Raw genomic sequence first — 24,458 nt, 5'->3', positions numbered from 1 at the left:
GATGAAGGAATTGCAGGCGCTCTTCCTTTCCTTTCCGCCCCCCCCCTGGAAAATAAAGGAGAGCTTCCTCAGCCGGTTTTGAGGGAAATGATGGATTTAAAGGGGGCCCCATGCTGTTAATAAAGTTGATTTAATTAAAATGCTTTGGTGGGGGAGAGATCTTCTCCATTTTTGTTTCTTTGTAGGGGAGTGTTAAGCCTTAAGTGTTGTGCCCAATCTGAAAAAAAATCCTAGTAACCATAGTTTATGTAGAATTAAGCCAGATATATACTGCAGAATATAAAATCGTTGCAATACAAAAGATCTTCAGATTTGCTACTGTTAACATTAATAGAGGTGCAGCCTGGAACGAATTGGAAATTTGATCTCATTATTTGGAGGGCGCCATTACAGGAAGTCCTCAACTTATAGCCATTCGTTTAGCGACTATTCAAAGTTACAATGGCACTGAAAAAAAGTTACTTGCAACCATTTTTCACATGGCCGTTGCAGCATCCCCATGGTCACATGGCCAAAATATCTAATGACTGTAGACCAGGGGTCTTCAAACTCTGCCCTTTTATGACTCGTGGACTTCAACTCCCAGAATTCTACAACCAGCGTGCCTGGCTGAGGAATTCTGGGAGTTAAAGTCCACGAGTCACAAAAGGGCCAAGTTTGAAGACCTCTGCTTGCGGACTTCAACTCCCAGAATTCCTCAGCCAGCATGCCTGGCTGAGGAATTCTGGGAGTTGAAGTCCACAAGTCATAAAAGGGCCAAGTTTGAAGACCCCTGGTTTTAATGAATATTTGCCATTCTCTCCTTTATCATCTAATTTGTCCCTTCATCAATAGGTTATTAAGGACCCTCCTCGGCTACAGCCTCCAGTTCCAATAGAGGTAAGCTTCCAAACTGTTTCGATGGCTTGCTGTTTACAAAAGCAGATCACCAGGTTGCCAATGACTCAGAAATACAATTTAAGGTTGAACCCGACTTGATTTATTTGTCTCATGAAGGATCCCTCTGCTTTTCCCGTCATGCAATAGTTGGCGATATAAATAAATGGTGAATTTGAAGGTGCGTAGGATGGGGGCACTAGGAGGAGAAAGAAGCAGAAATGAGTCAATTATCTTCAAATAACCATTTTTTCCCCTCATTCCCGGGTCAGAGTACTAAGTGAGCCTGCCGTTCACCACAGTGTATATATCTGCCATAAGAGAACATGTCAGGAGTTCACGTGAACACATTTCAGCCATGTTTTTACTGTGTTAGGCAGTTGTGGATCCAAACACACCCATGTGTAGAAGAATCCTTTGATAAAGAGTAGATGTCTCCTATCAATACAGGATCTTTGGGGGAAATTTTTTTTCCCCTCACGAAATGGGAGCATGGCCTCTTTAGCCATATTGAAACCACTCTCTTTGGGATTGTTCATAAAATTGTGTGATCACATCCATCAACTTTAGCTGGGTATCCAAACGAGTTAGCTATAAAGAAAAGGGTGGGGGAGTTGGTCTGTGAAAGCACAGTATTTCTTTTTATAGGGTGCACTATGTTAGCTAGATTGGTTATCCCCCAAAGTGCACAAGTGAAGTGTTGCGATGTGGCAACTCAACAGGAATTGGATTGTAATAAGCACTTCAAAACACATTCCACTACAAATTGATTTTCCTTGCACATAACCAAGATGCTCACTTTATGCATTCTGTGGCTAAGGATGCCAGCAAGTATAATAATTCGCAGACTATCTTAACTCACTCCAACAAAGTGGTAATAATCTTCTGATCCGGCTGTATTAAACGCCTTGCACATCTGCATTTTTGCTTCGGTGTTCTACCTGATAAACCCCCCTGTTAGTTTTGCACGTTTTATTTTGTCTTTGTACATTGAGTGGCCCTAAAAGGGGTGTTAGGACATACTTGCAGTGCAGCCTTAAATTCAGTCAAGAATTGTGACAATCCCTTCTTCCTTGGAAATGCAGAGAATACTCTGTATTTCTTTAGGGGAAATTACAATGGCTATCAGCCGAAGTTGGCTAAGCATGTAAACCTGCGGTATCTTCCAGATGTGTTGATGCTGCAGCTACACTCATAGAAAGACCACTGGCCCTACTGGCAGAAGAAAATGGGGACCTGTAGTGCCAACCCCTTTGGGGCAAGGCTGCAATAAGGCATGTTTGAATACACACACCCCAATTCTTTTCCCCAGTACATTTTCTTTCTAAATCAGCTGGCAGGGAGGCTTGGGAAAGATGTTGGCTTGCTAGGAGCCCTTCATTTCAAGCAAGGAGAGTCAGAAGATTTAACAGCGTCTTCTCCCACCCCCTCTTGCTGGCCACCCCAGAGGAGACGGGAGTGACTAGTGGATTGCAATTTGTCCACCCCAGCATGCCCAGATTTGAATTGATAGAAAAGAATATTTGTAGCTCAGGGTTGAATTGTGGGGTCTTGGGTGCTCTCTGAGCTTGGTGCCTTTCTTGCAGACATTTTATTACCCTAACTAGGTAACATCATCAGTGCTGATGATGTTATTTAGTTTGGTAATGAAACGCTGGCAAGAAAACCACCAAGCTCAGAGAGCAAAAAGGAATTGACTCAGCGACGCATGCGTTCTGCTCGTTAGGAAAAAGAGTTGCATAAGCTGAAATATACAGCATATTTTGCTAGGATTGCATCTTGAAAGGCTGGATGAGAAGAATAGGCAGTAGATACATCTATCCACGGTAGTAGATAATTGTATTTTTTAGGGCACGAAGAAGCTTTAATTTTAGATGACCTTGCTAAGAAGTATTTATTTATTATTATTTGTTAAATATGTCTGCTGCCCCATCTGCTATATTACTTCGAAAAAAGGTGTTTGTCTTCCAATGGTATCTGTGGGGAGAGGAGGGCCAGTTTGCTCTAGTGCACAGGTCTGCAACCCGCGGCTCCGGAGCCGCATGCGGCTCTTTCAGCCGTCTCCTGCGGCTCCCAGTCTTCTGCTATGTGCAGTCCAAAAAAAAAAGTGGGACTAAAAAAGTTCAACCAATCAATTCAAATATGCAGGGTAGGTGCATATCTCGCCTTGGCTCCACTCTTCAGTCAAACCCTGTTCTGCGCATGTGCGCATGTATGTGCATGTGCACACATTTTTTGCGGCTCCCAGTTTATCCTTTTGTGAGGGAACCGGTTCCGAGTGGCTCTTTCACTGTTTCAGGTTGCTGACCCCTGCTCTAGTGGTTAAGGCACCAGGCTAGAATACGGGAGATGGTGAGTTCTAGTCCCACCTCAGCCAGGAAAGCCAACTGGGTGCCTTTGGGCCAATCACCAGGAGATGGTGAGTTCTAGTCCCACCTTAGCCAGGAAAGCCAACTGGGTGATCTCTAACACAGTGCCTACAATATGCTCCCCATTCTGTAACCAGTGCAGCTACTAAACCACAATTGCTGTCAGTTCTGGATTCATGGCCTTTTGCTGAAACGCTTGGCATTTTGTGTCATTCACCTTTTTTTTAAAAAAAAAGTTTCCCCACTGTTTAATGCTCTGCAGTTTTTTTTAATGTGACGGGGGTGGAGGACATGTTCTCTTGGGAAGAGGCTCTCTTTCAAAGGATCTCCTGAAGCAGGGACTGCTCGCATAGGCATCAGCAGAACTAACCTAAGCTGGATATAATAACCCTTAACGTTTATACACCAACTTGGGGATCAGTTGTCATCTGTTATTTTATCTGTAATGTTAAGCCATTAGGGTAGAAACCAAGGGTCAGTGAGTTCCTGTCTCACCTTAGGCATGAAGGCTGGCTGGTTGATTTTGGGCCAGTCACCAGGTGACTGTGAGTTCTAGTCCAACCTTAGACATGAAAGCTGGCTGGTTGATTTTGGGCCAGTCACCAGGAGATGGCGAATTCTAGTCCAACCTTAGACATGAAAGCCAACTGGGTTACTTTGGTCCAATCACCAGGAGATGCTGAGTTCTAGTCCCACCTTAGCCATGAAAGCCAACTGGGTTACTTTGGGCCAATCACTAGGGGATGGTGAGTTCTAGTCCCACCTTAGCCATGAAAGCCAACTGGGTTGCTTTGGGCCAATCACCAGGAGAAAGTGAGTTCTAGTCCCGCCTTAGCCATGAAAGCCAACTGGGTTACTTTGGGCCAATCACTAGGGGATGGTGAGTTCTAGTCCCACCTTAGACATGAAAGCCAACTGGGTTACTTTGGGCCAATCAGCAGGAAATGCTGAGTTCTAGTCTCACCTTAGCTGTGAAAACCAACTGGGTTACTCTGGGCCAATCACTAGGGGATGGTGAGTTCTAGTCTCACCTTAGCCATGAAAGCCAACTGGGTTACTTTGGGCCAATCACCAGGAGAAAGTGAGTTCTAGTCCCGCCTTAGCCATGAAAGCCAACTGGGTTACTTTGGGCCAATCACCAGGAGATGCTGAGTTCTGGTCCCACCTTAGCCATGAAAGCTAACGGGGTGACTTTGAGCCAATGTGTCTCTCATCCCAACCAACCTCAAAGAGTTGTTGTTTTGGGGAAAAGACAAAGAGGCAGGTGTGTTGGATATGTTTGCCAGCTTGAGTTACTTGTAAAAATAATAAAAGGCAGCATACAAATAAATAAATATAGAAGGTCAGCTTGATGGAGGCAGTGTCACACCCTTATAATGCTCCGCCTTCCCTCTGTTGTGCATGCATTGTACATCACACAAATGCCCCGAGAGGTGGAGCTTGTGTTGCAAGATATTGCATTCATCGTTTTGACAAAAGGGGGACGGTGTCTATGGATGCCTGTCTGGTGTCATCTAATGCATTCTCAGTGAGTTACAAGGCGTGTCTTTAATTATGAAATGTGCACTACTTGAGGCAGACAAACTACCCTTCTTTTTGAAATAGAGAAGTTTCACATTCTAGGAAGAAGGCGTTAGCAAACTGCTTTCAGTGATTGATGAGAAAACTACAGAGATACATCTGTGTAGTCACCAGTCCTTCAGCTCAGCCCAAAGGAGTCTTTACCAGTTTTTTTTCTTAAAAATATATATATATTCAATATTCAGAAGGTTCATGAGAGCATTTCAAATAAGCTTTTTATAACCCGATGCACTCTTGATACGTTGGACTGCAAACCCCCAAGTTCCTAGCAAGAATGGCCATATGGACTGTGAATTTTGGAAGTTGAGTCCCTCAAATTAGAAGGGTAGCAGATTGTGGAAACTTTGTTGGTCCATAACTCATTTAGCTTCTGACACTGATTCTGGTGTATTTGCTGTAGATTTTTATGCTTTTGTTTGATGGAAGGGTTTTAAATCGTGAAAAATTGTTAATGGCTATATTTAAGCTGTGTTAAACATGCTGACAATTTTGTTCAATTAGTTGGGGGAATGGTCTAATTCCAAAACCTCTTTATCACAAAAAAAATTAAATTAAAATAATAAAGCAACAGGTTTTGTCCTGTTTTTAGCTTGCGGTAGAACTAATATTTTATGCCACTCAAAATATATGTGCGGTATGTAGGAAGCTCCTCCGCAACCATTAATTTGACGTTTATATTTTATGTCAGAGGTATAGCTTATTGTCCTTAATGCAGGTAGTCCTCTACTTACAACAGTTCATTTAGTGCCATCCGCAGTTACAATGGCACTGAAAAAAAAGACTTATGATCACTTTTTCACACTTATGACCATTGCAGCATCTCCATGGTCATGTGACTTACATCTGGATGCTTGACAACTGGTTCATATTTATGACCACTGCAGTGTCCTGGGGTCATGTGATCACCTTTCACGACCTTCTGGCAAGCAACATCAGTGGGGAAGCCAGATCCACTTAACAACTGTGTTATTAATTTAACAGCTGCAGTGTGCCGGGAACCTGCTGCTGTGAGCAGCCGGGTTGCTGGGAACCTGCTGCTGTCTGACCCCACCGGGTCTTCGAGCAGCCAGGTTGAGAATAATTAGCCGTTGGTGAGGCTGGGCAGTGGCTGCTCCCGCCCAGGGTTGGCGCCCATGAAAGAAGGACACAGAGATCTCTCGGGGTGAGGGCTCCGCTGCTCCTGGGACAAACACCGAACCACGAGGAGCGGTAGACCTCGTTTATTTATAGTTCAGACAACCAATCATGTTTAATTATTGTTCAAATCAACCAATCATGATTAAACGGTTACATCGTGCCAATCCTGCATGATTTAAGTACACATGTGTTTTTCTAAACCTATCCTAAAAGGAGACATTAGTGTTAATAGTAGATGCTGATACAGTAATGACCAATCACCTGCAGGAGGTGTCAGAATTTGCCTTATATGGGATAGCCAATGGTGTGAAAAGTTCTGTAATTATGCCCTTATATGGCTGTAGCCAATGACATCTCTCCAAGGTTTATTGTTTACTTCCTTATTCATGATTCACTGAAGACTTTCCATGGTAGAAAAGTATTAGCCAGCTTCATGTATAGGAACAGAAATCATGGTTATTCCAACAGCAGTGATTCACTTAATAACTGTGGCAAGAAAAGTCATAAAATGGGGCAAAACTCACTCAACCAATTTTCTCACTTAGCAACATAAAGTCTTGGGCTCAATTAGGGTTGTGAGTCAAGGACTGCTTCTGTTTTCCTTGTGTTCTCACTGTTTTGCCTCACATCACTTTTAGGAAAAGGTTGCCTGCGAGTAAGCTGGTTTTAGATATATATATGAGGAGTTTTGTTATTTTTCTTTCTTTCCAAAAATCTAAATTTATTCCCACTCGCCCCCCAAAAAATGTTCTTGGATTTTTCTCAGGAGGAAGAAGATCCTTTGCCTTCCAAAAAATGGCCGACAGTGGACGCTTCCTACTATGGTGGACGAGGAGTTGGTGGAATTAAAAGGATGGAGGTCAGTAGCGTGGATTTGAGTACTGCCGTAGGAGATGTAACATCTCGTGTGAGTTGAAGGGAGTTGCTGACAGCTACCGTGGTGCTGTGTGGCTGGATGTGAAGCTAAGCCAGAGCAACTGGGCTTCGACTTTGATGGGGCAGCAGCTGAACCTTATGAATTGTTAGGTTCAGTTGTTAATTATTGCAAAACATTGTGCAGCTTCCATGGAATCTGATGGGCTTGGAAGAATGTAAAATGTCAAGATATGAAGCCACCTCTTTGGGGCTGTTGTATTATTGATTAATGATATCGTTTTATGATTATGAAGTACACTGCCTTGAGTACTTTTGCTAGAAAGCAGCTGTGACTTTGGGTTCTCCTCCAGGAATTGAGGTGGAATAGCAGTTATAGCAATGCCTGCAAAGCACGATGATCCCATTAGATCCACTGGGTGGTCCATTGTTCTGTTGTTGTTGTTTTGTTTTGTTTTCACTGATGTGAGAATCAGTCCTTACCTTCTCTCTACAGCAACTTTATGCTTGCTGTGCTCAGATTATTCCTTGTTGTTGTTATCTGCGAAGTCGTGTCTGACCCATCGTGACCCTATGGACAACGTTTCTCCAGGCCTTCCTGTCCTCTACCACAGATTATTCTAACAGCATGAATAAATAACAATTGCTAACTTTTTTTAAATTGTTCTAAGACAGAGGTGGGCAACTGTGGCCCTTTTATGACTGGTGGACTTCAACTCTCAGAGTTCTGGCTCAGGAATTCTGGGAGTCCAAGTCCACCAGTCATAAAGAGGCCATAGTTCCCCACCTCTGTTCTAAGATGACATTGCCTTCAGCACTGCTTCTTCTTTTAGAAGTTTCATTTCGGAATTGGAAAGGGGAGATCTGAGGGTCAGAAGATATAGTTTGAAGAAAAGTGGACGAAGAGGTCAATGTTCTTCTTTTCCATAACCTTTTTACGACCTTGTAATCACTTAATTCAGGGTAGAGTCGGTGCGACTGGATGGAGCTGAGCATTTACTGGCCGGATGCCCTTCCTGACACCTGCATGGAGTTCACAGCAGATATTTTTTTCTTTGTGCCCCAAGAGAGAATTTACCTAGGATTGAACTCTCAACCTTCCGAGTGGGAGGCGAGCATCTTCGTCACTAGGTCACCATATGCCGCTCATTCATAACCTAATACCACTCAATGGGTGGTATTGGTTGATGTATAAAAGAGCACAGAAAAGACAGCATTTCTCCACATGTTGCATTAGCAATATGCTTGCAGGTGTAAATTTTATGTTTAGCTTAAAAAAAGTTAAGATCTAAGAGAGAACTAAGCTACGCAATCAGAGTTATGCATTTTCAAATATGAGTTGCTGTGGATTATCATTGAGTTATTGCTTTTGTGCATCGTGCATTGATTCCATTGAGGCATGTGATTGGTCATTTGTAGAAACTGGATACAGCGACTGGATGACCTTTAGGTTATTCCAGCTTTTCTTAGCACTGAGTGGTATCTACAGTAGTGGCCAAAATTGTGGAAACCTTTTGGGAAAAGTGTACAGTAGAAATGCCACCTTTGGTTAAGTTTCCACCAATTTTTCTTCTAATTTCTTTATAACTGTAGCCTTGTTCACTTAACAATACTATTTTACATCGCTTTCTGGGCGACCAGTCAACTCTTTGCACCATTACTTTAATTTTATTACGTTTTACAAGCTCATTAAATGAAAGAACACAAAAAACCCCCAACCAACTTGATAGCGATCACATCACACACTGACAAATGTCCTCCTCTCAGCTTCAATACGTGACACCAATAACCGAATCCTACCGTGATCTGATTGGCTCATTGCCATAACAAGATGACACCTGATTGGCTCTCTAAACACTCGTGCTCATTGGCTACAATCAGATGAAGGAAAGCTAGCTGATATCAACCTAGGCAAGTTGTGCTTCCTTTTTCTGGTTATTTGGCTATAACTTTTCATAGAATACAGTACAGATAATTCAGCAAACTTTGTTGCATTACATTCCTGATTAAATTATCTTTCCATTGATATATAATTTTATGGTACTACTCCCAAAAAAGAAAAGAAAAGAAAAGGTGGTGTTATTAGCCATCAAACCTCAAAAATACACTTTTCCCAAAAAGGTTTCCGCAACTTTGGCCACTACTGTATAAAAGATTAGAAGTGATTCTTCCTATGTTCCTACTGAAATCTTGATGATCTTGATGAGCTTTGATGTCAGTTTGGCCCATTGACTTTTTAAAAATGAGAATTGGACTATAAGAATGTCCTTGTAGGTCCCCCCCACCCCCAATAAATAGAACAATTTTGGCTGTCTTTTCATAGCTTAGGAAGAATGGATTCCATCATTTCATTAGGCCCCGAATAACAGAAACTTGTTTCAAGTAATTGAATGCCAAAGAGACAATAAGGCTTTTCAAGTCAATTTTAGTTATTTTTGGAAGGAAAATATATATAGCGCTGTATGTGTATTCTCATTGTGTGCCAGCCAAGTGATTTTATAAGGGTGATATTTGTACTTGAAACGCAGCTGGAATACTTTTGAAATGATTCAGTACCCTTTAAGTTCATGTAGCAGGCCGAGATAGGCAAGCTCTTAGCTCTTAGCTTCAGCTATGCAGGATAGTATGATGATAGTAAAATTGGCTTAGGTGAGGATCATGAAAGGATGGTTGAACCCCCAAATAACCCTGACACTCTCAGGATTCTCCAAAGCAATAAATTGCTTCTTTGTGAATTGCTTCTTCCTTCCTTGAAGTTTGGGATTTCACAATTCCAATATACGGGGGGAGGAATGAAAAAGGGCAGCATGAGAGCTTATCTGTTTATTTCTTGATCAGCCCCCAGATGAGCATAGATTAGCTCCCAAGATTAACGTCAGACCAACAATCAAGAAGTAAATAATATCTCAGCTGAGGGACTGTCAAAAAGCTAACAGTAAACGGCCCAGCCAAGCTCACTCCCACCAACACTGACAGATCAAGACACTACAATATAAACTGGGAGCAAACCACACTCCCTGCTAGCATGGATGACGTTACCTAGCTTGGGTAATGAAATGTCTGCAAGAAAACAAACTCAGAGAGCGCCAAGGACCCCTCATTTCAACCCTGAGCTGCAAGTATTCCCCTTTATTGGCACATGGATTCTGCACGAACAAGAAGAGCGAGCTTCTTGTGTTGAAGCGGACGGCCAGTCTGATATGGAGACTTGCTTTCTTTAGGTCCGTTGGGGTGACAAAGGGTCAACTGAGGAAGGAGCCCGGCTGGAGAAAGCAAAGAATGCAGTGGTGAAACTCCCCGAGGAAGGAGATGAGCCGGTTCCACCTAGAGCACCGAAATCAAAGCCTACCTCATTGCCTTCCCAGGAAAAATGGTACACTCCTATCAAGGTACTTGATAAATCCTTTATCATTGAATATCATGTTTGCTTTCAGCGTCTTTCTTTCTTTCCTTCTTTCTTTCTTTCTTTCTTTCTTTCTTTCTTTCTTTCTTTCTTTCTTTCTTTCTTCCCTCCTTCCCCTTCCTTCCCTCCCTCGCCCTTCCTTTCTTTCTTTCTTTCTTTCTTTCTTTCTTTCTTTCTTTCTTTCTTTCTTTCTTTCTTTCTTTCTTTCTTTCTTTCTTTCTTTCTTTCTTTCTTTCTTTCTTTCTTTCTGTCTTTCTGTCTTTCTGTCTTTCTTTCTTCCCTCCCTCCCTCCCCCTTCCTTTCCTCCCTCCCTCCCTCTCCTTCATTCCTTCCTTCCCTCCCTCCCTCCCTCCCTCCCTTCCTTCCTTCCCTCCTTCAGCCTTCCTTCCCTTTCTTTCTTTCTTTCTTTCTTTCTTTCTTTCTTTCTTTCTTTCTTTCTTTCTTTCTTTCTTTCTTTCTCTCTTTCTTTCTTTCTTTCTTTCTTTCTTCCCTCCCTCCCCCTTCCTTTCCTCCCTCCCTCCCTCTCCTTCCTTCCTTCATTCCTTCCTTCCCTCCCTCCCTCCCTCCCTCCCTCCCTTCCTTCCTTCCTTCCTTCCCTCCTTCAGCCTTCCTTCCCTTTCTTTCTTTCTTTCTTTCTTTCTTTCTTTCTTTCTTTCTTTCTTTCTTTCTTTCTTTCTTTCTTTCTTTCTTTCTTCCCTCCTTCCCCTTCCTTCCCTCCCTCGCCCTTCCTTTCTTTCTTTCTTTCTTTCTTTCTTTCTTTCTTTCTTTCTTTCTTTCTTTCTTTCTTTCTTTCTTTCTTTCTTTCTTTCTTTCTTTCTTTCTTTCTTTCTTTCTTTCTTTCTTTCTTTCTTTCTTTCTTTCTTTCTTTCTTTCTTTCTTTCTTTCTTTCTTTCTTTCTTTCTTTCTTTCTTTCTTTCTTTCTTTCTTTCCCCATCTCAGTCAATGACTTTGGGCGGCTTTCAATTCAGAAATATTTTACAATTAAAAATTTAAGAAACATTTTAAAATAATAAAATCAGGGGGGGAAAGTATTTAAAACATCCAGTTCAAGATACACAAGAGCAAAATATTTGGCCCGTTAGCAGTATAGATAGTCTTCAACTTACAATGATATTTAATGACCTGTTGAAAGTTATAATGGCACTGAAAAAAAATGACTTATGACCATTTCATTCAAACATACAACCGTCCCTTGGTCATGTGCTCAAAATTCAGATGCTTGGCAACTGGCATGTACTTATGATGGTTGCAGTGTCCCGAGGTCATCTGATCCCCTTTTGCAACCTTCTAACAAGCAAAGTCAAAAGGGAAGTCAGATTCACTTAACAACTGTGTTACTAATTTAACACCTGCAGCGATTCACCTAACAGTGGCAAGAGAGGTCGAAAAATGGGGCAAAACAACTGACTCACTTAACCACAGAGATTTTGGGCTCAATTGTGGTTGTAAGTTGAGGACTACCTGTATAGTCAGGAAATGGGACCCTTGGCACATTCAGTGCCCCAGGACTCCACAACATAGCCAGTTTTTTAAGGTCTTATGAAAGGCTGACAGGGTTGGGTCAAATCCCATAAAGCAGCTTTGTTGTAACTTCAAACAATTGCTAAATGACCAGTCATATATGAAGAACTACCTCTATTTCTATCCAATGTTATACAAAATTGAACAAAGGAGTAATTAAAAATAACCTTACTCTATTTTTTGGGGTGGTGGTGGTGGTTTAATCTATTTCTTGCCATTTATATTCGAGAAAACTTTGCTTCACCCAATAACTCCCTGTTTTCATTGGCCAAAATTTTACTTAAATGGAGATACGATATAGCCTTTAATCAAGACCGGGGGTTGAAATCCTGAATATATTTGGCCCCATACAGCCAAATATTTTGAGTGAATGAATTTAGTGTTACTTTATTTAGCTTTATTTGATCTTAGTCTGTATGTTTTAAAAGCCCAGGTTTAGGAATTTCCAACTCATTTAACACACTGTTAGGAACTACTTACTCATGCATCGCTGGCCCAGTGTGTTCCCATTAAAGAGAATTTACACCTAATAGCGTCCCATTTAAGGAGTGATTGTTATCCTGCAGTGTCATTTGGCTGGAGATGATGCCTGACAGATATCCAAGGATGGTTAATGGGTTGGGAAATGGTTCTCACCTCTGCCAAATCATCAAAATTCTTCCTGGCTTTCTCTTTACAGGGTCGGCTTGATGCCCTTTGGGCTTTGCTAAGGCGGCAGTACGACAGAGTGTCTTTGATGCGACCACAGCAAGGAGATGAGGTGGGTGAACAGATGCACCTGAGGGCTTTCCTTAGCAGGTTGAAGGAGGGGCACCACAGCTTCTCAAGCTTCCTGGGATATGCTCAGTGCAAGGGAAGAATCTTCTATTGGTATAGGATAGGGGTCTTCAAACTTGGCCCTTTTATGACTCGTGGACTTCGACTCCCAGAATTCCTCAGCCAGCCTGCCTGGCTGAGGAATTCTGGGAGTTGAAGTCCACGAGTCATAAAAGGGCCAAGTTTGAAGACCCCTGGTATAGGAGAATGTATGGATCTTCTCCTCCATGCAGTGGCGCTGTGTTACAATTACCCTTCTCATCTTTTCTAGTACCTTCTTCTATTTGGTATCATATGATTATATTACCTTGATGGTTGTATGTATACTTGTTGTTTGTATGTACATGTTTGTTTGTATGTTTGTATGTACACTGATCATGTTACCTTGTTGTTTGTATGTACACTGAGAGCTTATGCACTGGAGATAAATTCCTTGTGTCCAATCATACTTGGACAATAAAGCCTATTCTATTCTATTCTATTCTATTCTATTCTATTCTATTCTATTCTATTCTATTCTATTCTATTCTATTCTATTCTATTCTATTCTATTCTATTCTATTCTATTCTATTCTATTCTATTCTATTCTATTCTATTCTATTCTATTCCATTCCATTCTATTCTATTCTATTCCATTCCATTCCATTCCACTCCACTCCACTCCACTCCACTCCACTCCACTCCACTCCACTCCACTCCACTCCACTCCACTCCACGCCACTCCACTCTATATTAGATAGAATGACTTTTCTCCACTATTTTACATAGCATATATTATTCAGTTGAGCACTTCCAGATGTTTTATTACTTGCTTACTTATCTATTGGCCTTGTACATCACTCCAATGGCAAACAGCTCTGGGTAGAAAATACAAAAATGGCATTAACAGTGTGTTTGGAAAGCAAGAGGTTGGGAATAGGAGATGTGAGATGTTATCTGGTGAACAGAAGGAATGGGTGTCTTCATCTGTGGTGCCAATTATGAACTAACCTTAGTTTTCCTCCCATAACAGCCAAAACTACTATTCAAGCTTCCTCTTCTGGCCCATGCTTCAAATCTCATTGGTAGTTTATCATATACTGTAGTGCAGGGGTTTCTAAACTTGGTAACTTTAAGACTTGCAGACTTCAATTCCCAGAATTCCTCATGGCTGTCTGATGAATTCTGGGAGTTGAAGTCTGCAAGTCTTAAAGTTGCCTAGTTTGGAGACCCCTGACATAGTGCTTTGAAATCTGGGGAGTATCCTGTGGGTTCTAGCTCACATTTGCCATTTTATAATGCTGTACATGTATGTATGAATCAGGAATTATTAGCTAATGAAGGGAACTGATGATGTTACCTAGTTGGGTAATGAAATGTCTGCAAGAAAATAACCAAACTTAGAGAGAACCCAGGACCCCACAGTTCAACCCTGAACTACAAATATTCTCTTTTATTGGACTTGTGTATGGCAACTTGGGCGTCCTCCTGGATTCACGGCTCAGTTTGGAAGATCATATAGGAGCCATGACCAGGGGGGCTTTTGCCCAGGTTCGCCTGGTGCGCCCTATCTGGACCGAGATGCCCTACGCACAGTCACTCATGCGCTCGTGACCTCCCGGTTAGACTACTGCAACGCTCTCTACATGGGGCTGCCCTTGAGGACCACTCGGAGGCTTCAGCTGGTGCAGAATGCAGCCGCGCGAGTTGTGATGGGAGTCTCCCGATACTCCCTTGTAACACCTTTTCTCCGCGAGCTGCATTGGCTTCCAGTTGCCCTCTGGGTGAGATTCAAGGTGCTGGTGATGACCTATAAAGTCCTAAATGGCATGGGCCCAGATTATCTTAGGGAGCACCTGCTGCCAGCATCAACTTCCCATCGTCCTGTGCGCTCCCATAGGGAGGGCCTCCTTAGTGTGCCGCCGGTCAGGGAGTGCCAGCGGGTGATCCCCAGAGGGAGGGCGTTCTCTGTGGGCGCGCCTGCCCTATGGAATCAGCTGCCTGTGGAACTCCGGACCGCCCCCGACCTTTGTTTGTTTCGCCGGGACCTGAAAACCTGGTTCTTTGATCTATCTGGCCTGGACTGAGGGGTTTTAAGTTTTTAAATTTTGTTTTAATTTGTTGGGCTATTAATTAATTTAATTCATTTTAATTCTATTTCTATTTCAACTTTTATATTGTCTTTTAAATTTTGCCCTGTAAACCTCCCTGAGTCCTTCAGGAATAGGGCGGTATATAAAACTAACTAACTAAATAAATAAATAAACCTTTTTCAACCTATTGCCCTCTAGTTACTTTGAGCTTGCAACCTTTAGAAATTCTGGTCAGTGGGAATGCGATGAGTTCCCATTCAAACACATCTGGAGGATGCCTGGTTGTAGGCAAGCTAGTGTAGACCTTAAAATGGAGATTTGTTCTTGGCTTTTAATTTTGTCTTCTTTGAGGGTCATAAGACAGACTTCCTAGCTTGTATATCACGAACCGTCAGGGGTGAAATTTGTCAATAATGTTGGCATTAGTAGATAAGAATTCTTGGCGATTTTAAACATCCTTGGTGCAGAAACTTTCAGGAAGTATGTTAAAAACTGCCTGCGATTGCAAATGAAAGGAGCCAGAAAGTTAGCTCAGCTTTCAAAAACTCTTTAAGGGAGAATTCATCAAGATTTCAGTGTTCAGTAACACTGCTTTTTAAAATTGAACAAGTTAAAGGCAAGACTGGGATATCATTCAAAACCTCTGAACATCTTTCATTCATGCCACCGGTGTTTTCTGAGACGGGTGGTGGACTTGTACATTAACTGGGCAATTTTCTCCAGGAAGCTCCGTTGAAACCCACTACTTTCAAGTAAACCTGCTAAATATGAATCAAATGATTCAGAGAAACCCACTTCTGGGCGAGAAGTGTTTTCATCAATTGATTTCTCCTTAAATAACTGGAGATTATGTAGCGTAACATGTATGTTTTTGTAGTTCCTTCCCATATGGCATCGTCTCTGCCGATAAAGAACCACCACTCAAATATATGTGACTTGTTACATGTTCTTGGACAATTCTGGAGCCCCTAAAATAAGAAATTGGGGGGGGGGAAAGTGGCCCTAATGAAAGAAAACAAACAAAAAATAATCACCCTGAACGCAAAGGAGTTTGCCTTCATCTGCAGATTAGTAAAAGTTTAGAATTGTTTCTAATTCTGATTCAGATTTAATATTGGCAATGGACTGTCTGTTCCTGGATTCCGTGTCACAAGAATGGATAATTTTTCTGCGTACTCTGCAGGATGCTAACACGGTAAGAGGACGAGGCAGAAGAGAAGCCTAACAAATTCAAATAAAATTCATTTCTTAAGACCATTGAGAACTCTGCTCATCTATAAAATAAATAACAGCCAATGTTTAATTTTTTTATTTTTATTTTAATCCCATTTATATCCCGCCCTTCTCCGAAGACTCAGGGCGGCTTACAAGCTTAGCAGTAGCCTTCATTCTATGTACAGTATATGCCTGCTTATTAGGGCTTTTGCCCCCCCCCCAAGCGGCATTATTACAAAGTCAGCTTAATTGCCCCCAACAATCTGGGTCCTCATTTTACCTACCTGGGAAGGATGGAAGGCTGAGTCAACCTTGAGCCTGGTGGGATGCGAACCTGCACTAATTGCAGGCAGCTGGTGTTACTTAAGGAGGCATTAGCCCACTGCTCCACCAAGGCTCTAAATATGGTTAGAAAAATAAAATAATGAAAAATATTTGGTATAGTCAAAGAAAAGGAGGAGGAAAAAAGATAAGTAGGGAAGTAGTAGAAATATCTTAGCTCAGAGGGCAAAAAAACCTCCATCCTTGAGCATGGTGCCAGCCAATCTAAGATAAACAGAACAACAGAGTCAGAAGGGACCTTGGAGGTCTTCTAGTCCAACCCTCCGACTTAGGCAAGAGACACTTTGCCATTTCAGACAAATGGTTGTCCAATCTCTTCTTTAAAATCTCCAGTGTTGGAGCACCCACAACTTCAGGAGGCAAGTGGTTCCACTGATTAATTGTTCTAACTGTCAGGAAATTTCTCCTTAGTTCTAGGTTGCTTCTCTCCTTGACTAGTTTCCATCCGTTGCTTCTTGTCCTGCTTTCAGGCACTTTGGAGAATAGCTTGACTCCCTCTTCTTTGTGGCAGCCCCTGAGATACTGGAACGCGGCTATCAGGTCCACCCTTGTCCTTCTCTTCATTAAACTAGACATCCCCAATTCCTGCCACCGTTCTTCATATGTTTTAGCCTCCGGTCCCCTAATCCTCACTTTCCTCCATTCCTTCCTCATTTCACTGGTAAAAGTTTGATGGAGGGGAAAAAAAGAAATGAAGACGAAAGCAACCTTTTCAGGATAGTTGCCGGAAATTGGCTGTTGGCTAGCTCAGGAAGCAAAACATTATCACTGAGTAGCGATTTGCTATGTTGTAAAAACATAGTTACTATCTGGGGAACATCCACGTTTTATACCCTGAAGGGAAATTTATTTGGGTATTCATAAGTTCCTTCAGTACAGACACGTCTTCAGACCCTCCTCATGCGATTATAAGTCATTCCTTTCCCGGGACGCTGAAATGCAACCGAACCGAAATGTGTCCTTGCCATCCGTCTCTCCACTTTGTCCCATTAGAATTCCAAAGGCTCAATTAGCCCCTTGAAGTTGAAGCGTGAAGAATCAGAGGAGGGGAAAAATAAAACAACCCTTCTCCTTCCTCCTTCCGTTTAACCCCCCCCCCCGCCGCCATTCTTTCTTTACAAATGCCATCTATTAATGGGGAGGCCGGCTTGGTTTGAGAGTTGCCTTCCATTGATCAGAAAAGGCTTTGATTGCAGATGGAACCCCCCTCGGAGTCATCAATTTTTCAGCCGGCACTTGGTGAGGTGAGCGCGGCTTGTACAGGTGTGAGTTAGCAGGTTGTCCCCGACATCTGTTCCAGGCAGAGGCTTAGGCCCACATTCCCCCTGCAGGGAGACTTCTGGGTTGTCAGCAGACGTAGATAAGGAGGAAGAATGGGGATTGTTTGGTCTCACATTTGCTGCCTGAGGCGGGGCTGAAACACGAAAGGTAGAGTGGAGATGGACACAGCTGCGCTCCCAAAATTGCCCGAGGCACAAATAGAACAAACCTAATGTAGTTTGACTCCGTTATGGTGGGCAGAGAAGCAAAGAAAGCTACTACAGAGAAATGCAATGGGGTAACATCTGCCACCAAATTTCCAGGGAATAACGGAGGATGGAGAGTGGGGATTCCAGTCTCCATCCTCCTCCTCCTCCTCCTCCTCCTCCTCCTCCTCCTCCTCCTCCTCCTCCTCCTCCTCCTCCTCCTCCTTAGCTCACATTAAGCCACAAACTCTTTTGAAGACCTTCCATCAAACATCTGGAGGTCACCCACAGGAGCTCTTGTCTTTTCAAAGCCTGCTTTGGGCTGGGTGTTGATTTGATTGGAGTTAGTTTTTTGGAACCACCAAGAAGATAATTTATAAGTGATACACCCGCCGTGGAGGCCCCGGCTATTTTCTTTCAAGTCAGGAGAGAAGAAGAAGAGAGGAAAAGAAAGGGTACTTTTTGGGAGTTGTTTTTATTTAAAAAAAAAACAAAAAAACCAAGACAGGAGTCAATTCTCCTAGAACCCTCCTTGAATTTAGTTGAGGCTCCGTTTGCTTTCCGACCACTGCAGTCGCTTGCGGGTTTTTTTTTTTTAGGCATTGTTGCAACAACATCTTGTCACGCTACTACAAAAAATGGTGTCGGCTGTTCTTTTCTGCCTCTTCCTCGGTGCGTCTTTCAAGTGGGTTGGGGGCAACCGTAGACAGAAAGTTGGCATGAAGTTCAGTGTGAGCATGAGGTTTCTTTTGCTGCTAATCTGAGCTGGCTCACGCACGTTGATTTATGAAATCAGGATTGACACACAGGCACCTAAATTACTCTCTTTTCTTTCGGGGGGGGGAGGGAGGAGGGAGGGGGCAACTCTCTTTGTTAGTTCTTCTCTATGAGATTTGCCAGGGTTGAAAACTTATCGCCACGTTCATTTATTTATGTCTTTATACACACTTGTGCATATAAGCACGCATTGGGGGAGGCTGAAATACGAACAGAATACATTCACCGAGTCTTAACAGCGTACAAGGATACGCTCTTAAAGAATTAAATCGTATTCTACAATCTATTTTCTACCCTACCCTATTTTCTGGTATCTAACAAAAGATACCAAGGCTGATACCTCCAGGTTTTTAAAATAAACGTCAGCCTTAATCTTTACCTCTCTCATTTTTTAAAAAATAAATGAATTAAACTGTCATGTAGCATCCTTACAAATTTGAGGGGCTGCCCCAAAGAAGAGGGAGTCAAGCTATTCTCCAAAGCGCCCGAAGGCAGGAGAAGAAGCAACGGATGGAAACTAATCAAGGAGAGAAGCAACCTAGAACTAAGGAGAAATTTCCTGACACTTAGAACAATTAACCAGTGGAACTACCTGCCTCCAGAAGCGGTGAATGCTCCAACGCTGGAGGTTTTTAAGAAGAGACTGGACAGCCATTTGTCTGAAATGGTGTAGGGTTTCCTGCCTGAGCAGGGGTTGAACTAGATGGCCTCCAAGGTCCCTTCCAAACCTGTTATTCTGAATGGCCCAGTCACTTTGTCAGTATGCTTTCGGTATATGTTTCCATCCATTCACTCCTGTCACTTAATAAAGTAATTTTTTCCCCTGAATGAACTTGCATTCATTCAAAACATTGCACCGTTTCCCCCAGAACCTATCCCTGCTTCTTTCGGTATGCCTATTATCACCAGTCCCAGGAGTGGACATCCCACTATAATCCACCTTTGGATTCATGATTTTATACGCACCACAATAATGTAGATGATTTTAATAGTTTATTGTGGTTAGCATATGGTAGTTTATGATTGTTTTTTACTTTTATACCTTGTATTTAGCTCTGGGAAGTCGGGGAGGGGGGAAGGGGAGGGGGGGAGGGTTGGGGTGGGCTGGGAAGGGGGGATGGGGGAGGGGAGGGGTTGTTTTGTTAAAGATAAAATGTATTGCAAAACTTTTTAATAAAAAAAATAATGTAGATGATTTTAATTCATACTTTCTGGCGCAGATTTCCATGCGTTCTCTGCACTCCTTCCATTCCATGCAGATATTTGTCAAACCCACAAATCTCTTTCCCCTTCATTTCAGATGGATTAATTCTTCCCCTTTGTTTCTTTGTTTCACAACCATATAGCGCTTCCGTTTTTCTTCCTTTTACCTGTTCATTTCGTTATTAATTTGCTAATAAATAGGTTCATGTTGTTTATCGCACATTCTTTTTACGTTCCAGTCATTCAAATCTTCCTTACAACGTGGTTATCAAGCTAAGGGTCCATTTCTATCCAGATTTACTGGCCTTTGTGAGTTTACTGAACCAAGGTGTTCACATAGCACATTTTAATAAGATTGAGTAGACTAGACTTCCGGTCTTAGTCCTACTTAAATCACATGTCGAATTCTCTACTAAAACTGATCAGCCTTGATGCACTGTGGCTTAAATGTCACAAGTTCCATTTCTTTTACACACCAAGCCTGTTCTATCTAAGCTAGAATCTATTGCATTGTTTCTCAACCTTGAGAACTTCCCCACCAAGCCTGGCTGGGAGATTTCCACACATCTTCAGGCCGCCACGTTTGAGAAACACTGATCTACAGTCTAACAAATAAGGAATGTGCAGGTGGTCCTCAACATACAACATTTGCTTAGCGACCATTCAGAGTTGCAATGGCACCGAAAAAAGTGACTTATGACAGTTTTTCCACACTTGACTGTTGCAGCATCCCTGATAAAAATTTGTATGCTTGGCTACGGGTTCATATCTATGAGGATCGCTGTGTCCCGGAGTCATGTGATCACCTTTTGCGATTTTCTGGCAAGCAAAGTCAATAGAGAAACCAGTTTCACTTAACAACCGTGTTGCTTACTTCATTGTGGTAATTCACTTAACAGCTATGGCAAGAAAGGTCATAAAATGGGGTGAAACTGTGATGGCCACATCAGAGCCCAGTTTGGAGGAGGAGGAGGAACCGGGACCATCCGACAAGGATGGCATATCTTCCTTGGCGTGTTTGGGGAGGCCATGGGCTGAGGACGATGCTGTCCCAGGCCCCTTGGGCATTGGCGGAGGTGGTCAACCCAACAGAGAGCTGCCTGCCTGCACAGACACAGGGGAGGAACGGCTGCTGACAGGAAGTGGTGCTGATTGGCTGTAGATCCCCTCTGATGAGGAACAGGTGCCTCCCCCACTCGATCCAAGGGCACGGAGAGTGGACCTTAGGCAAGCCCAGAGAAGGGCTGCAAGGCTACTCGGGAGAAGGTTGCCCCACCCCTCCTCACAAGGAACACTGGAGGGGATTGACTTAAAGAGAAGCTGTGGGGAGTTAGTCTTTCCAGGAACAATTGTTTGCTTTGGCTTACACTCCCCCCCCCCCCCGAGTGAAGAAGGAGAGTACTAAAGTTGGGTTGAAACTCAACATTAAGAAAACCAAGATCATGGCATCCGGCCCTCTCAATTCCTGGCAAATAGATGGGGAAGAAATGGAAGTAGTGACAGATTTTATTTTCCTGGGCTCCAAGATCACCGCAGATGGGGACTGCAGCCAAGAAATTAAAAGATGCTTGTTCCTGGGGAGGAAAGCCATGGCAAATCTAGACAGCACACTAAAAAGCAGAGACATCACCCTGTCAACAAAATGCGTATAGTCAAGGCTATAGTCTTCCCAGTTGCAATGTACAGTATGGCTGTGAAAGTTGGACCATAAAAAAGGCTGAGCGCCAAAGAATCGAGGCCTTTGAACTACAGTGCTGGAGAAGACTCCTGCGAGTCCCTTGGACTGCAAGGCGATCAAACCGGTCAGTCCTAGAGGAGATCAACCCTGACTGCTCTTTAGAAGGCCAAATCCTGAAGTTGAAGCTCAAACACTTTGGCCACCTAATGAGAAGGAAGGACTAACTGGAGAAGAGCCTAATGCTGGGAAAGATTGAAGGCAAGAGAAGAAGGGGACGACAGAGAATGAGGTGGCTGGATGGAGTCACTGAAGCAGTAGGTGTGAGCTTAAATGGACTCCAGAAGATGGTAGAGGACAGGAAGGCCTGGAGGAACGTTGTCCATGGGGTCGCAATGGGTCAGACAGGACTTCGCAACTAACAACAACAACAAACTCCCCCCAGCTTTGACTCATGCCTATTGCTGTTTGTTTTGCCTTGCTTGGAAGACTGCTCTTCGCCTTTTGTCTTGGACCTTGCCCTTGTCTTGTGGTCTGCTTTTGGCCTTTGCTCCACTGTGCCCTTGGAACTGCTTCTTGCCTTGGACCTTTCCTTTTTCCTGAAGACACCCATTCTTTTGTGCCTGGACTCTGCCTTGTGGACTGGACTTGGAACCCTGGACCTTGCTTGCTCCTACTCTGTGGACTTCATGTGTACAATAGGGGCTGTTGTTTGAGGGGCTGAGGATGGCTGCTTTCAAGGTAGCATGGGGATGGAGCCTTACCAGTCATCGGAAGTCTGTTTGCTAGACCTTTTGTTGAAATAAGTAACGAATTCTCTAGGGCTTGCCTTGCCTTGACCACCTGGGTCATAACAAAAACTCATTTAGCCACTTTTTTCACTTAGCGACAAAAAGTTTGGGCTCAGTTGTGATTGTAAGTCGAGGACTACCTGTATTCTTACCAGCATCCTTCCAGAGTGACATCTTCTCCAATATTTAATAATAATAATAAAGTTGGAAGGGACCTTGGAGGTCATCTAGTCCAAGAAATAATTTTATAATTTTATGTATGGTTGACTTGCGAGGCCGGTGTGTTGTGCAATTAGCTCACATGGTGTAACAAGATGGTGGGTTTGTTGACACTGTGAGTTGTGGGGGTGGGGGCCCCAAAGGGAGGCTCAGCCAATCTCAATGTATACGTGGTTGTACTTTGACAATAAAGGTTCATTCATTCATTCAACCCCCTGCTCAGCCAGGAAACCCTATACCATTTCAGACAAATGGCTGTCCAGTCTCTTCTTAAAAACTTCCAGTGTTGGAGCACCCACAGCTTCTGGAGGCAGGTTGTTCCACTGGTTAATTGTTCTAATTGTCAGGAAATTCCTCCTTAGTTCTAGGTTGCTTTGATTAGTTTCCATCTATTTTGCTTCTTGCCCTGCTTTCAGGGGCTTTGGAGAATAGCTTGACTCCCTCTCCTTTGGGGCAGCCCCTGAGATATTGGAAGACTGCTATCATGTCCCCCCCTTGCCCTTCTCTTCATTAAACTAGACATACCCAATTCCATCCCTTGTATGTTTTAGCCTCCAGTCCTCTGATCATCTTTGTTGCTCTTCTTTGTACTCTTTCTAGAGTCTCAACATCTTTTTTACATCGTGGTGCTCTCTCTCTCTCTCTCTCTCTCTCTCTCTCTCACTCACTCACTCACTTTTACATTTCAGCAGAGCGTCCTACTAAAAGGCAGATTGGAACAAAACACTCGTATTTAATTGAAATGGTGCTCTTGGGACAGGAGATGACTTCTCTGTAGAACGGTGCTCGGTCGTAAAATGCAGACTCCCTGATTCCAAGGCTGCGATTATGACCTCGAGTATTGGGAACTGATGTGGTTTATGCTAATGCCAAGTATCTCATTAGTCCAGTTTACAGAAGGTCTTGCTAGCCTTCCAGAAACTGCATGTAGGAACGTGACAGTTTAATTCGACTGCTCCCCTCCAGAGGAGACCTGACAGCTTTAACTGTCTTGTGCACCCAGATTTATGAACTAGTCTTACGCTCTTAACCAGATTAGTTCCTTTTCCATTAACTCCAGAAAATAGGGCAGCTGTCCGAGGGGCTGGTTGTAAATTTGATATTATCTGCCGTGTTAATCTCTAAGCTTTTCAGATGAAGAAGGGAGCAGATAACAGGATTAAAGTTTTCACATTCTGGGGTTTTAACAGTCTGAGATGGGGATACTGAGAAGGTGCAGGAGGGGAAGGAAGGCAGGCATGCAGAAAATGGAGAGTGATTTCTGTCATTAATCTTAATTGATTGCCAAGACGTTTTAATCTGGGTTATTAATTAGGAAAGTCCTTAATGCACTGTCTGTATAGAAGCATCAGATGCTCTTTTATGAATTATGATGTGTTTGTGTAGATACAGGATTTATTGACAATGTATTAAAAGCCCAGTCTGAATGAGGATTTTTGATGATTAAAGACCTACACACACAACACTTGGACATGGTAATAATTAATGTTGAAAAAAGAAGGGCAGATTCTGATGTTTGCATGTTAACGCATAGCGTTCCAGGTGAATTTCACAAATGTTCTGAAAATCAGTATGTTTCCATGTATGTTTTAGAAATAACTCTTTAGGGATTATTCCACTTCCATTCTGATCTGTCTTTCAGTTATAAGAAATCTACAATTTTGAATATAGGTAGTCCTCAACGTACGACCACAACTGAGCCCAAAATTTATGTTGCCAAGTGAGCCATTTGCTAAGTGAGTTTTGCCCCGTTTTACGACCTTTCTCTCCAAAGTTGTTAAGTCAATCACTGCAGTTGTTAAGTTAGGAACACGGGTGTGAGGTGACTCTGGTTTGCCCATTGACTTTACTTGTCAGAAGGTCACAAAAGGGGATCATATGATCCGAGGATACTGCAAGCATCATAAATATGAACCAGTTGCTAAGCATTTGAATTTTGATCATGTGACCATGGGGATGCCACAATGGTCGTGTGAAAAATGGCCATAAGTCACTTTTTCCAGTGATGTTTTAACTTTGAATGGTCACTAAATGAACTGTTGTAAGTCAAGGACTATCTGTAGTGTATGACCTCTAATTAATTGTATTGACATATTGGGATATAGAAAAGAATATTGGGAA

General features: G+C 42.8%; 1 protein-coding gene across 1 annotated transcript in view; it reads left to right on the top strand.

Moving 5' to 3' along the window:
• The window catches only part of ANTXR2 (ANTXR cell adhesion molecule 2), a 151,175-nt gene that overhangs the window by 75,159 nt on the left and 51,558 nt on the right, over positions 1–24,458 (top strand). Inside the window, exons 13-16 of the mRNA XM_081332803.1 lie at positions 835–879; positions 6,730–6,822; positions 10,058–10,225; positions 12,440–12,520. Coding sequence (XP_081188929.1) covers positions 835–879; positions 6,730–6,822; positions 10,058–10,225; positions 12,440–12,520 — 387 coding nt within the window. The remainder of the gene's footprint in view (positions 1–834; positions 880–6,729; positions 6,823–10,057; positions 10,226–12,439; positions 12,521–24,458) is intronic.

This window comes from Vipera berus (genome assembly GCF_964194415.1).
Source record: "Vipera berus genome assembly, chromosome: 7".
In the NCBI taxonomy this organism is placed as follows: Eukaryota; Metazoa; Chordata; class Lepidosauria; order Squamata; family Viperidae; genus Vipera; species Vipera berus.
Note: the sequence above shows the minus strand (reverse complement) of the source record. Positions and strands in the feature narration are given on the sequence as shown.